This window comes from Crotalus tigris, unplaced genomic scaffold, assembly GCF_016545835.1.
Source record: "Crotalus tigris isolate CLP2741 ecotype Arizona unplaced genomic scaffold, ASM1654583v1 scf7180000020104.566533, whole genome shotgun sequence".
Taxonomy (NCBI): Eukaryota; Metazoa; Chordata; class Lepidosauria; order Squamata; family Viperidae; genus Crotalus; species Crotalus tigris.
This window is the reverse complement of record NW_024097859.1, coordinates 377,428-392,284: the sequence shown is the minus strand read 5'-3', so window position 1 is coordinate 392,284 and position 14,857 is coordinate 377,428. Positions and strand designations below refer to the sequence as shown.

General features: G+C 57.5%; 1 protein-coding gene across 1 annotated transcript; it reads right to left on the bottom strand.

The window, feature by feature from the left end:
- Positions 1-212: 212 nt before the first annotated feature.
- TRAF4 (TNF receptor associated factor 4) lies at positions 213-13,276 on the bottom strand. The gene is made up of 7 exons (XM_039365540.1): positions 13,134-13,276; positions 7,546-7,597; positions 6,426-6,530; positions 6,133-6,294; positions 5,076-5,237; positions 4,270-4,425; positions 213-1,532 (listed from the first exon to the last, which is right to left on the bottom strand). Exons 1-7 carry the CDS (start codon positions 13,274-13,276, stop codon positions 900-902), a joined length of 1,413 nt encoding a protein of 470 aa, XP_039221474.1. The 3' UTR covers positions 213-899.
- Positions 13,277-14,857: the final 1,581 nt, after the last annotated feature.

The following is a 14,857-nucleotide window of genomic DNA, read 5'->3' as shown; positions in this document are numbered from 1 at the left end:
AAACCTCCACTTCTCTAGTAAGATAGACCAGGCAGCTTAAAACTAAACGGGGGGGGGGGTTTCTCCCTGCCCCCTCCAAATTCCCAGGAGGAGGAGAGGACATGGCTATGCTGTGTATGTGTGTATGGGGGGGGGGCTAATCCTGCCCCTCCTCCTCTTTCTGGCCTTTGTGCCACAGCTGAGGCGTGAGGCCACCCATCAATCAAGCCCCATTAATAAATACAAGAAATGGTTTATTAAAAAGACAGAAAAAAAGGTAACTCCAAAAAAGGGAGACAAAGAGTAGCGATTGCAGCTACAGCTGGTGGGCAGCCCCCCCCCCACTGGCAAAAGGACCCCCCAGCGGGCAACAATATGGCTCTTGAGTGCTGGCCAGGGGGAGCTCCACCACCCCTCCACACCGGTCTCTGGACAGGTCCAGGCCAGCAGTCCAAAGGTGGGCCCCAACGGAAGAATTGGGGAGCTGGCTTTCAACCCCTCCCCAGCTGCTCCCCGGAAAGGGGGAGCAGTGCTCATAGGGGCACCGTGCACATCTGGAAGACCCTGATCCGGTCTGCACACCCCCCCTCGCCCGACAGGTTTCCTGAAGTTGCCCAGCGCACGGCTGGTATTTGCAGACCCCAAAAGGTGCTTGGGAAGAAGATGGGGGGACCCCCCCAGAGGCAGCCCAGCTGCTCCTGGGAAGAAAGTGACCCCCCCCCTGCTCCTCAAGCCAGGCTGGACTCGGGCCCGAACCCGCAGCAATTAGCACCATTTCAATGAAGGGAGGGGGGGGTCAACCCGAAGCAGAGAGGCGGGTCAGAAAAAAAGCAGAACTGTTTTTCCAAAGTGGGGGAAACCCAGAGTTGGGGGGCGGCGTTCACCCCCAGCACCCCTCCGTCCCCCGGCCTCCCGCCCCCTCAGGAAATGATCTTGGGGGGGATCTCCACCAAGGCCTTGATGAAGACGGCGTTGTCGCGCACGTAGTTGCGCTTCTTGATATCCTCGTGCGAGATAAACTTGGGGTACCCGAAGCCCAGCAGACTCTCGTCCAGGGAGGTGCGCCCCGTGCCGGGCTTCTGGAAGTTTTTCCAGGCGGGGTCCGGCAGGAAGGTCTCGGTGATGTGCTGGGGCTTGGAGAGCGAGGGGTCGCTCTGGTCCAGCAGCGAGAAGGTGACCCGGTAGGCGAAGGGCCACTCCAGCAGGTTGTCGTACTGGCCAGGCAGCACTCGGATGTAGACCGAAAGGTGACTGCCTTCGCCGCTGCCGTTGCCGTTCAGGAAGACGGACACCTGCAGCCGGTAGCCGTACCGGTGGGTGTAGAAGGGGGGGCTGAAGGACTCGTAATTGCTCCGTAGCCGGGCCTCCTGCAGCTTCCGGGCATAATCGGCGATCTTCCAGATTAGTACGCCGTCACTGCCCACCGCCAGTTCCTCCACCTCACGGCGCAGCTCGACCAGCTCTTGGCGCTGGCGGGCCACCAGCGCGCACATCAGGCCCAGGTGCAGCTTGGTGTTCTCATCCAGGTGGCGGCCCAGGGACACTTTGGGGCACTGGGAGAGGAGAGAGAGGCGACTAGAAGTGGCCGGGTATACAGAGAGGCAGCGCCAGGTTCCCCTGGAGCAGCGGTTCTCAACCTGTGGGTCAGGACCCCATTTGGGGTCGAACGACCATTTCACGGGGGTCGCCAAACAACGCAGTCTGCCATTTTTATCCCCCTTTTCCTTAGCTGTGCTACTCCCTTTTATTCTATTGGCTTTTGAAAGCCAATAGAATAGACTCCCTTGAATAGAGTCTAATTCTATTGGCTTTCCAAAGCCAATAGGAATTGTCCAGGTTGTCTCTGCCCTGCTGAGCCCGCCAAAAGTCCCATTCTGCAAACAGTGCTGCACCAGTTGAGTAGTCCTCGACTTACGACCGGTTGGGGGGGGGTTTGCGGCATTAAAAAGGTTGAGAACCACTGTTTTAGAGAGTCAGTGAGGCCACCTGGAGGTTTATCTGTGTCCTCAGGGTCACCTGAGTGGTCACTAAACTGAACGGTCACTAAATGAACTGTCGTAAGTCAACGGCTGCCTGTAGTGCAGTGGTTCTCAACTGTGGGTCGGGACCCCATTTGGGGTCGAACGACCATTTCATTCTGCAAACGGTGCTGCACCAGTTGAGTAGTCCTTGACTTACGACCGGTTGAGTAGTCCTCGACTTACGACCGGTTGGGGGGGGGGTCGCGGCATTAAAAAGGTTGAGAACCACTGCCCTGGAGGGATCCGGCACTCCTCTGCCCCCGTGCTTTAGCTTGGTGCACGCACAACTGAAGTGAGGGTCTCTGCCCCAAGCCAGACAACACCCCCCCCCCTACCATCTGGTGGCTTGCCAGCCTTGGCCATGGAAACCCCCTCCCGCCTGCTCCTCCAGAGAGGTGGCACTACAGTGGGCACAGCACAGAGAGCGTTTCCACGTCCCGCTCTCCCACGGGAGCAAAGCAGAGCAAGAAGTCGGGGGAAATCAAAATAAAAATGGATTCCGTGCCGAGGTTCTGTTGTGAGTCCATGCCAGCCAGTGGACCCGGCAGCTGAATCTGGGGAATCAGAGGAGGAAGAGGGGTTTGGAAAGTCATCAAGACTTGGAGAAATATTACCAGGCCGCAGCATTAGTATGGGTAAGAGATTGGATATTACTAAAAAATAGGAGACTATTGTGTCTGGAGGGCCATGACCTACAAATAGGATGGCATGCCATATTATGGGATCATAAATATAAAGTACATAAATATTTTCGAAGTCACTATATTAGGCAAGCTCTTATTGATGTATGGACAAAAATTTGGCAACCAAATTATATCCAAGTACCTAGTTGGATCTCACCGTTAGAAATATATGTACACCCAAAATTTACTCAATTAGACAAGATCATAACATATAAAAATATTTTAGATGAAAGAGGGGAATTGAAATCCAGGAAAACCATCCACGATGAAGGGATAGAATTAGAATGGTGGGCATACCTGCAACTGCAGGCAAGATATCGGAAAGACAAAAAAGAGTTAGGTATTAAATTAGAACCAATAGAATTGGATAAAATAATTTTGGGGTCGGAGGATAAAATGATTAAAAAACTATACTATTATTTGCTAGATCAGGCAACGTACGAGGAACAAGTAAAAGTGACTATGTTGAATTGGAGTACGGATTTTGGTCTTAATTTTGATCTGCATATATGGCAAGAACTATGGGCAAGAAACAAGAAGCTTACTTTGGCCACCTCTTACAAAGAGAACCTTTACAAAATGTTTTATAGATGGCATCTCCCACCCACAAGATTGTCTAAAATGTATACCAATGTCTCCCCTAAATGTTGGAAATGCAATTTGAAAAGTGGAACTTACTATCATATGTGGTGGGAATGCACGCGAGCTCGTGATTTTTGGAACAGGATTAAAATATGGTTGGAAGAAATATTAGAGCAAGCCGTAGAACCAAAACCAGAACTCTTTCTATTAGGTTTAACTACGCAAAAACATGACAAAGGCGTATTTTATTTAATGCTACACATTTTAACGGCCTCCAGGCTGGTTTTTGCTCAAAATTGGAGGAACAAGGAAACCCCAACGGAAGAAGAGATCCTGCATAAAATTCTAATAAGACTTGGAGGGAGGCTCTGATGAGTTACAAGACTCACAATCTCATGAAGAGCCTGGCCTCTCCAATCGTGGTCAGGATGAGACACAGCTGTGTGGGGAAGATGAGTCAGACTCTGAGGACTCACAGCTGGACGTCATTAGAGACGCTCCTAAAGGAAGGCAGTTAACTAGAGCAGGTCAGAGGGAGTCACTACGGCAACTCCAAGGGCGGAGGAGAAGGCACTGAGAAGCCACACCTTGGGGCTGCTGTATAAAAAGGGAAGGTGTGGGTGGTGCTGGTTGCTGAAGGCAACCATTGCAAAGTACTTCATGGGATCATGTTCTGTTGGTGTTGCCAGTGACTACCTCCTTGTTTTGCATCGTGTTTCGTGTGGACAATTGCCTCCCTTTGGACTGTGTTTTGTTGCTTTTGTTTTTGGACCATTTGGCAGGTGTGTTACCAATATTTTGTTTTCTTCTGAGTCTCCAGCCTATTTCTCAAAAGGGGGTTTTCCTTGTGCATTTAACAAAGACGGCTATAGTCTGGGACAGAACAGGTTCATGGTGGCCAGACGGGGCTGCAGCTGGCAGCTGAGGGAGCCGGCAAGGGCAGGCGGGGGGGGGGCATGGGGTCCTTAGCCAGCTCTGGGGAAGGCGGGGGGGGGCAGGCTTACCCGGTGTTTGCAGCCGGCCTCCTTGAAGGGGCAGAGAGCCAGGGCGGTGGAGCAGCTGTCCTTCAGGTGCCCGCTCAAGTCCTCGCGGGCGATGTTGGGGACTCCGCACTGATTCGGACAGGGCACGGGGTAGCGGGGGCACTGGTACTCGTGGTTCTGGAGAGGGAGGAAAAGGCACAGCGCAGCGTCTGCCGGATTACAGGAAGTCCTCGGCTTACAACCATTCATTTAGTGACGGTTTGAAGTGACAACGGCACTGCCAGAAAGTGATTTAGGCTATTTTTCACACGTCTGACTGTTGCGGCACCCCTGTGGCCATGTGGCAAATAGGGCAACTGGCATGTGCCTTTCTTCTGTGGTTTAGAGGTAGACTGCCCTTCCGCAGTGAAGCTCTACTCTGCAAGTGCTGCTCAGGAGGAGCTACACCCCCCCCCCCGAGTATTTGGGGAGAACCCCGTGAAGTCTCAAAGGCCAAGTGGGGATGCAACAAAAGACCAAGCCAGCTCCCCCCCACCCTACGTGGCTGCTCGGGGGGGGGGAGCCTTATGCAGCAGGATGCAAAGGGACCCTCTCCTTGAGCCCCCCAAATCCCCCCCCACAGACATGCCCCCCAATCTTTTCTGTAGCCAGGTTCCTTGGGCCACAAAGGCCCTGCAGTCGGGATGAGGGCATTCCCAGAGCCCACCCGTGTGGGGGCTCAGCGTGTCACACGCAGCCCCCCCCTTAACCAAGCAGGGGGCGTCCCCCCCAGCTGCCTCCCGTCCCCCAAAAGGCCAGTGTGCCCTTCGGGGGCCCCCGTGACCCACCTGGATGGTGTCGTAGAGGAACTCCTTGGCACAGTAGCTGCAGGGCTGCGTGCGCTTCGGACACTCGGCCAGCATGTGCTGCGACAGCAGACGGCGCATCATGCGTGCCCCACACTTGTTTTCGCAGTAGACGCTCTCCTGGGGGCAGACCCCCTGGTGGTTCTGGAAAGGGAGGGGAGGGGGGGAGAAATTGGAGAAAGGGAAGAGTGAGCCGGGGGGGGGGTCCTGCTCCCCAGATCTTCCAAGCCAGGACTTTGGAGGAAAAGCAGGAGGAGGGGAGGCCACCAGGAAATGCCCAGGTGGATGGAGAAAATGGGAGCTGGGAAGTCTCCGTGGCAGGCTCAGCAGGGCAGAGACAGTCTGGACGATTCCTATTGGCTTTGGAAAGCCAATAGAATTAGACTCTATTCAAGAGAGTCTATTCTATTGGCTTTCGAAAGCCAATAGAATAAAAGGGAGTAGCACAGCTAAGAAAAAGGGGAAAAAATGGCGGACTGCATTGTTTGGCGACCCCCATGAAATGGTCGTTCGACCCCAACCCACAGGTTGAGAACCACTGCACTACAGGCAGCCGTTGACTTATGACAGTTCATTTAGTGACCGTTCACAGTTACAACAGCCCTGCAAACAGTGATATTCCCCACTTACGATCCCCGGGGTCACCTGATCAAAATTCAGGCCACTAACTCTCACATGCATGACGGGGCTGTCACGTGACACCCCCAGAGAAGAGAGGGAGGGAGGGAGAGAGACGCAGCTGACCCCTTGGAAGCCCCTCCCCAGCAGCCACGGGGCACCTGCCCCCCCACCCCCCAGCCGGTGTGCACAGGAGGGGAGGACATTCAGGGCAGAAGGCCTGGCCCCCCCCGTTGCCTCCTGCACAAAGGCTGCGATTGTGGCTCACACCCTCCCCAACACACCCGCAGGCCAGGCAGGGCCGCACAACTGCAGGGTTGTTTGTTTAAGACCCCCCCCCCAGGGACAACCTATGGCAGCTGCACCTTCACCGAAGCTCCTCCTGGTCCCCCCTCCCCGCCCTCAGTTGCCCCCCACTCACCTCAAAGGCTTCCCCCGTGAAGTCGGCTCGGCAGAATTCGCACTGGAGGTGCCTCTGGGGACAGTCGTGCTGCAGGTGGGGGGGCAGGTCGCGGCGGCTCAGCTTGGCCCCACAGCGGTTGGGGCAGGGCACCACGTTGAAGCTGCAGGTGCCCAGGTGGGCCTGGACCAGGGGGGAGGAGGGGGAGGAGGGGGTCACTCCGAGGCGGGAGGAGGGCCGGCTGGGACCCCCCCTTCCCTTCAGCCCCAACCCCCCCCCCGAGCAGGAGGAGGAGGGGGCAGCGGGCAGCTCACCTGCAAATGGCGGATGGTCCCACTCCAGCGACAGCCCTCCTCACTGTGGATGCACCTGATGCTCAGGCCCAACACCTGGGCCTCCAGTTCGGGGTCTGGGTAAATCTGGAGGGCGAAGGGGGGCTCTTAGGGGGGTCTCAGGTGGGGCTGGCTCCTTCCTTCCTTCTTTCCTTCCTCCCTCCGTCCTTGTTCTTTTTATCCTCCCTCTCTCTGTCTTTTTGTCCTTCCTTCCTTCCTTCTTTTTCTTTCTTTCTATCCTTTCTTCCTTCCTTTTTCTTTCTTTCCATCCTTCCTTCCTGTTCTCTCTTTATCCCTCCCTCCCTGTCTTTCTGTCCTTCCTTCTTTCCTTCTTTTTCTTTCTTTCCATCCTTCCTTCCTTCTTTTTCTTTCTTTCCATCCTTCCTTCCTGTTCTCTCTTTATCCTCCCTCCCTCCCTCTCTGTCTTTCTGTCCTTCCTTCTTTCCTTCCTTTTTTCTTTCTTTCCATCCTTCCTCCCTTCCTGTTCTCTTTATCCTCCCCCTCTGTCTGTTTGTCCTTCCTTCCTTCCTTCTTCCTCCTTTCCTCCCTCCCTCCTTCTCCCTTTTTTCCTTCCATCCTCTCTTCTTCCTCCCTCCCTACTTTCCTTCTTTCCTTCCTCCCTCTTCCTTTTTTCTTCCCTCCCTCCTTCTCCTTCCTTCCCTCCTCCCTCTCTTCCTTCCCTCCTCCCTCTTCTTCCTCCCTTCCTTCTCCTTCCCTCCTTCCTCCATCTCTCCCCCTTCCTCCTTTCTCTCCCTCCTTCCTCTTTCCTTTTCCTTTCCTTTCCTCCTTCCCTTCCACCCATCCCTTTGGACACCACCAAAGCCCATCCAGATCCCATCCTCACTGGAGCTCAGAGGCAAAGCCCTGCCCAGCCAGGCAGCCCCTCCCCTCCCCTTCCAGCCCCCCCCCTCCCTGCAGCCCTCTCCCCATTATTCCTGTCATGGTCATCAGGGCCTTCCGGTCATTCCTGCCTGGACTGACCAGCCCAGGAGGGAGAGAGAGGCGGGCAGAATGGGGAGGAAGCAGGTCAGAAGTTGCCAAGAGGGGCAAAATCACCCCCCCGGCCCCCCCCCAGCAGAGCCTTGGCCAGCACGGGGCTCACCTTGGCGTAATCCAGGGGCAGCTGATCCTCCGGACACTTGAAAACGCCTTCACTGCGGGAGGAAACAGGAGATTGAACGGCCAGGCGCAGGGTAAGATTCGCCTCCAGGACAGCAACGTGGCCGTCCAGTTCGGGCCCCCAAAAGATTTTGCCCACCTTGCTCTGTGCCAGGACGGCCCCGATACCCACCGCCCAGGGGACAAAGCCGTCCCCCCCCAACCGCAGGCTCCTCTGTCCCAATGCCCTGGCCTGGAAGCGCTTCGTGCCCGCCCTGGAGGGTGCAGGGATTATGACACTGAGGACTAGAATGTTTTGTTTCCCCCACCTGTGATTTTGATTGGGAAACTCCACATTTCTGTGGCTTTTGCGATGGTGTCAGCTTAACTGAGCGGGAAACCCTTTTCTCCGCAGCCACAACCGACACGCAACTTTTCCCACAGGGGGATCCTGCTGGCGGCTGGCTGGTTTTAATGGCTCAGCTGCAGGTCAAGGGATCCCCGGCTGCCATTGGCCAAGCCATTTGAGACCCACCAGCCTCCTTGGCTCCGCCTCCCCCGACCACGGCCTAACAACAGCGCAACGGGCAAGACAAAGATTGCTTAACAACAACACAACGGACGTGGCTTCTGCGCAGCTCAGAATAAACAGACCCAACTGGCATGGGGGGGGCAGTTCCGATGCCCAGGACTTGCCGTGCCCACCTTCAAGGTGGCCGATGTGCCAAGTTCCCTGCCTGCATGGCTGCATTGCCAGGCAAGAGAAAGCTGGCGGTCCTCAATTTACAATGCTTCATTTAGTGACGACACTGAAAAAAAGTCGCTTCTGATCGTGTTCCCCAAGATTTTTTTTTTTGTGGGCTTCAACTCCCCAAAATGGCCCAAAGTAAACAATCATTTCGCTTAACAACTGTCACAAAGAAGGGTTGTAAAATCAGGTCGGTCACGTGAGTGAGCCCTTTGTGACCGTCACGGCTTTAATGGCCAGACTCCATCACGGTTGTAAGCCGAGGACTGGATGTCCTCCGATAAAGTGCTCCTGCAGCTGCAGGTTCTAAGAGAAGGCTGCCCCCCCCCCCGGGAAAACCTAGCCACCCCAATTTATTTTTATACGGGCAGTCCTCGGACTTACGACCAGAACTGAGCAAGACAGTTGTCAGTTTTGCCTCACTTTGCGACCTTTCTTACCGCCGTCGTTAAGCAAATCATGGCCACTGTTCGGCTAAGAACATGATTGTTAAATGGCTTCCCCGTTGACTCTACTTGTCAGAAGCCCCCAAAAGGCCAGGCGACCCCGGGATGCTGTGACCGTCATAAATATGAGTCAGTTGCCAAGCACCAGGTGACCACAGGGAGGCTGCGACGGTCATTAAGCGGGAGAAACAGTCCTAAGTCATTTGATTCAGTGCTGTTGTAACTTTGAACAGTCACTAAATGAACTGCCGTAAGTCAGGGACTGACTGTGTGATGTTTGTCCGGGATTCAGGTGGGGTCCTTCTGCAAAGCCCCCCTCCCTCTGCCTCACACCCCCTCCCCACCACAATGCCAACACAACCCGCCTCTTGCGGGAAGTCCAGCTGAGCAGACGCTGGGCAAAGGTCACTCTGGCACCGGGTGCCAACAGCGCAAACCCTGACTCACCCTCCCTCCGCCAATCAGAATAATAGAGTGGGAAGGGACCCTGGAGATCATCTAGTCCAGCCCCCTGCTCAAGCAGGAGACCCTACACCAGGGGTAGGCAACCTGGGCTCTTTTAGGACTCGTGGACTTCAACTCCCAGAATTCCTCAGCCAGCTGGGAGTTGAAGTCCACGAGTCCTAAAAGAGCCCAGGTTGCCTACCCCTGCCCTGCACCATTCCAGACAAATGGCTGTCCAGTCCCTTCTTAAAAACTTCCAGTGTTGGAGCATTCACCGCTTCTGGAGGCAAGGAGTTCCGCTGGTTAATTGTTCTCACTGTCAGGAAGTTTCTCCTTAGTTCCAGGTTGCTTCTCTCCTTGATCAGATTCCATCCTGGCAAGAAGGGTGCCCGATTCACTCCGCTCTGGGGCTCCTGGCAACCCCCAGACTCCCCGGTTTCCTTTCTGCCCCCCCCCATCCAGAGCCCTCTGCAAGGGGATCCTCCTTAATCAGAACAATTAACCAGTGGAACCACCTGCCTCCAGAAGCGGTGAATGCTCCAACACTGGAAGTTTTCAAGAAGAGATTGGACAGCCATTTGTCCGAAATGGGACTATAGGGTTTCCCGCCTGAGCAGGGGGTTGGACTAGATGACCTCCAAGGTCCCTTCCAACTTTACTATTATTATTATTAATCAGGGGAAGTGGCAGCCCAGGCACAAAGCTGCCCAGGGCATTTATGCTACCTGCCAAGAAGTTATGGAGGAGTGCAGCCCCCGGGGAGGCGCCAAGGCGGTGGGCTGCAGCTGAACTGGGTGGGGCCTGCATGGAAGGAGCTAGGGGGAGGGGGGAGGGGGCTTGGCACCTGGCCAGGAGGAGGCACATGGCAAGGAGCCCACCTGTTCAGCAGATGCCAGCCAGTTGGCCCTCTGCCCCACCTTGGTCTGCCAGCCCCCATTCCATCTGCTGACTTGGATGGGTGTGAAGCCCAGGGGTCGCCCGCCAACTGCCCTGGCCCGGCTCCCAGCCGGCGGGGCATGGGCCAAGCGCCCCCCCCCCCGCTTCCTCCCACAGCTGGGGGCACAGCCAGCCCAGCGAGAAAGGCCTGCGGGCACCACCCCACTTCATCGTCGGGGTCCAAGACCACCAGCCCAGCAGCGGAAGTAGTACAGAAAATACACAAACACGGGGCCTTCCAACGTGGCCCTTGGATGACTGGTGGACTTCAACTCCCAGAATTCCTCAGCCAGTGCCTGGCTGAGGAATTCTGGGAGTTGAAGTCCACCAGTCATCCAAGGGCCACGTTGGAAGACCCCTGATTTAAACTTACAACGGTACTGGGGGAAAAAAAAAACGACTCGTGGCCCTTTTTCACACTTACGACGCTTGCTGTGTCCCCGTGGCGACATGATTGACATTCAGACGCCCGGCCACTGGTTCCTATTTACGACGGTCGCGGCCTTCTGGGGTCACGCGGTCCCCTTTGGCGACCCTCCGACAAGCAAAGCCGATGGGGGAAGCCAGATGCACTTAACAACCGTGTGTCTCACTTAACAACTGCAGTGATTCACTTAACAACCGTGGCCAGGAAGGTCACAAAACGAGGCAGAACCCACTTAATCAATGTCTCACTCCAGCCACAGAAATTTTGGGGCCGGCTGAGGCCTCTGTAAAATCCCTTCTTCTCTTTAGTTATTCAGGGCTGGGGGCTTCCTGACCCCCCTCCCCCAGCCTGTGGACTTCTGGGGGATCCCCTGTCGGGGCAGCGTGAACCCAGAGGAAGCGCAAGGGTTAAACAGCCGAGGGGGGGGCTGCTAATCCCCCCAGCAGGAGGGGCTGCAAACAATTAATCCCCTAAACTCCTGGGCCGGAGAATGTGCTGAGACAGCAGTAACATCAGCACTGGCGATGGGGGGCGAGAGAAAGAGGAACCCCACCCCTCCCTCACTTCTGGGACCCAGGCCGGGCTGGGGGGGGGGTTCACTCCCACAGCCCCCTCCCCTGCAGGGAGGGATGGCCTGCAAGCAACTTCGCCCACCCCACCCCAAAGCAGTGGGGAAAATATGCAGGCAAGCAAGCCTTTCTAAGCCTTGGCTGGGGCTGGAGAGAGACACCCCCTCCCCTAATTCCCTCCAGGCACATTCCTGGAATCAAAGGCTGCTTCCAACTGGGGCAGGGCAAGTGGGGGGGGGAGCTTGCACTCAGCCCCCGTCAAAGAGGGGGCTTCAAAGCTGCTCCCCCAGTGTCTGAGGTTGGCAAACAGCCATTATGTGACGCCCCCCCCCACTCCTTCCGGGGTTGCCTTTGTCTCCACACCGTGCGGGAGGGGGGGAGACCCTCTTCATCCCACCCACCTTGGGGACACCCCCTCCAGGCTAGGAAAACAGCAGCCCTCCCAGCCCCCCTCCCCACACCCACCAACGCAACGTTTTCAAATGGGGTGAGCACAGGGTGACCCCCCCCCCAGCAACTGTGGACTTAAAACCCAATGATCCAATTTGGGAAGGGTCTCCTCAATCAGCCCCCAGCCCAAGTAGGAACAAAGCTATCTGGGCTGTCCAGATAATCCAGATCCCTGTGGTGTGTTTATGTGAGTTTGGGGCTCCTGCATGCACGCGCACACATAACAACAACAACAAACAACAACTCAAGGGCGGGATTATAGATTGCAAAGCTTATGGCGCTTATTCCGAAGCAGAATCTCTGCGGAAGAGTGAGTTCGCTGCTTCACAAACACACAGGGCTCCTGAGATGGAAAAGGGGGCCAACCAGACGTGCCCCCCCACGCCACGCCCCAAAGATAGCCAGGAACACTTCCACATGGACCCCAGACCCTTGCAGGAGTCTGCCTTCTCTGCAGCCGCCCACCTATTTGTTTTCTCGGACTTGTCGAGAGCCGAGATCCGGTGGACTTGCTGGCTGATGTAGACTCAGTCCAGAACTGGACGTCCATTTGTCCGGAATGGGACATAGAGCGAGTGTGTCCAACTTTAGGAAGTTGAAGATTTGTGGACTTAACTCCCAGAATTCCCCAGCCAAGAAGAAGACTGAGAGGAATTCTGGGAGTTGAAGTCCCCAAGTCTTCAACTTCCCAAGACTGGACCTCCCTGATAGTCTCCTGCTACAGCAGGGGGTTGGACTAGAAGACCTCCCTGGGTCCCCCCCACCTCTGTTATTCTGCACATCCCACCTGAATTGGAGAAAAAAAGGATCCCGGCGGGGGGGGGGAAGCCTCGCCGTCCCTTAAACAGAGCCTTCCTCCCGTTCCTTTTTCTTGGGGACTTCCTGGTCCAGCCACCGCCCTGCACATCTCCTGTTGGTCTCCCATCCCAGGAGCACCGAAGCATCGAAACCAGCGAAAGTCGGCGAGTTTCTGGGCAGGCCAGGTCAGCGCCCGCCCGCCCGCCCGCCCCCCAGCCCCTTTCGGGGTTAAACTCCGCTTCCCGCCCCCAGCCGCTCCCCCCCCAATAACCCCCAACCCCAGAAGAGAGAAGGAGCCAGATAGGCAGCATGGCTGGGGGGGGGGAGAAATTCCTCCCTGGGATCCAGCCCTCTCCCGGCCCGAACTTTGCTCGGCGGAGTTCTGCAAACACGGGCGATGCTTCCGCGGGGGAGGGAGGGGGGAGGCCGTTTCCCGGCCAGCGGGCATCAAACAGGGCAGGGTTCAATTGGAGGGGGGGGGAAGGGGTTGCCTCGCGTGGGAAGGGCCGGCGGGGTCCCCGCGCTGAGACCCCCGCAGGAACGCGCGGGCTCCGTCCGATCAGGCCAAGAGGAGACGACGACGACGACCCCCCCCCGCCCCGAGGCAGCCCCCTGCCCGGAGAGGCAGAGGAGAGGGGGGGCCCTCCCCAGCCAGCTCGCCCGGGCCGGGGTCTCCGCTGGGGCAGCGCGGGGGGGCCCTCTGCACACGCCCCGGGGGAGCCAGGGCCCGGGCGTGGGGGGGGCTCGTCTGGGGGTCCCGGGTCGCCCACCGACCTGAGGAACTCCTGGAGGCAGGTGTCGCAGAAGCGGTGGCCGCAGGTGGAGACGCGCACCGGCTCCCGCATGGCCTTGGCGCACAGCGGGCACAGCAGCCGCCGCTTCGGCTTCTCCAGGAACTTGTAGTCGAAGCCCGGCATGGCTCCGGCTGACCCTCCGGCCCCGCCGCCCGCCCGCCCGCCCGGCCGGCCCAGGCCCCGCCGCCCCCAGCCCAGCGCCGCCGAGCTCCGCGCTCGCCGCCGCTATTGTGTGCGCCGCGGGTCGGGCTGCTGGAGGCGAGGGGGAGGGGCCGGGCCGGGCCCCGCCCCTCCTTTCCCGCCCCTCCCCGCCCCCTGTCTCGCCCCCACCCACCCACCCCGCCCGCCGGGCTCCGCTGCCTGCCAACTGGAAAGGCGCCCGCGGGCGCCGCTGCTGCCGTTGCTTCTGCCCGGGCTTCTTGGGGATGCCCGCGTGGAGCCCCCCCCCCCTTGCGGGGTCAGTCCCACCTGTGGAGCCAAGCTCCCGAAGGGAGGGGTGGGAGTCGAAACCGGAGAGAGAAACCCCCCCCCATTATCCTCCGCGCTCGCGTGGAACCTCTCCGTGCAGTGGCAGCCTATCTGCGAGTTGCCAGTCAGCCTCCGGACGGCTGGAAACCAAGCCCGTTTCGAGCCAAGCTTCCAAACGGGGCGGGGCAGGGAGGGAGTCGGAGAGAGAGACCCTGCCCCGCCTCCGCTGCAGTAAGGTGTGGGGAGTCAGGTGGAGCCTCCCTCTGCAGTGGCAGCCTACCTGTGACTTGCCACTCAGCCTCCTGATGCCTGGAAACCAAGCCAGGCTCCAGCCAAGCTTCCAAAGAGAGGGCAGGACGGGAGTTGGAGAGACCCTGCCTGCCCCATTGCAGTGGGAGGGGGTCAGGTGGAGCTTCTCCCTGCAGTGGCAGCCTACCTGTGACTTGCCAATCAGCTTCCCGGAAGAGTGGAAACGCAGCCAGGCTCGAAAGAAGCCTCGCCTCCCAAAAGGGAGGGGTGAGAGCAGGAGCAGGAGAGACCCCTGCCCACCCACCCCCACCCCAGCTGCACCCAGGAGGGACCGTCTCTGGGGAGGGGGCAGCGGTTTCCCACTGTGGCTTGAAGAAGGTCAAGGATGGGGTGATGGGGGGGGGATAAACCAAGGTGGGGTTTTGTGAGGCCGTGGGGCAACTGATGGGACTGGGGTGCCCACCCCTCCTTGCCCACATCCCAGGGGTGTGGGGGCATTAGTCCGCCCCCCAGGAAAACAGACACCAAAGGGAAGCTTTGAACTTGCAGGAGCTAAACTGACTTGCTTTTTCTCATTTTTTTTCTCCCTCTGGCCAGCTTGAAGACTTCAACTCCCAGAATTCCCCAGCCGGCACAAACGCTCACTAAACAAGCAGTCACTAAACCAATGGCCGTAAACCGAGGACTAATGCTTCACGTTAAAGCCCCACCCTCCCAAATTGTCCCCTAAAGCAGAGTTTCTCCATTTCGGCAACTTTAAACCCCGCGGACTTCAATTCCCAGTGTTCCCCAGCCTGCCTAGGGTGGCTGGGGGATTCTGGGAGTTGAAGTCCGCCCGTCTTCAAGCTGGCAAGGTTGAGAATCACTGGGTTTTTTTAAAAAAAACAGCAAAGGGCACCACAGACACAACTAACCGCAGGGAGAGTCAAACATGTTCAAAAGGTTGAATCGGTTTTTCAGACGAATTCATCCGTGCCCAATCCTGGT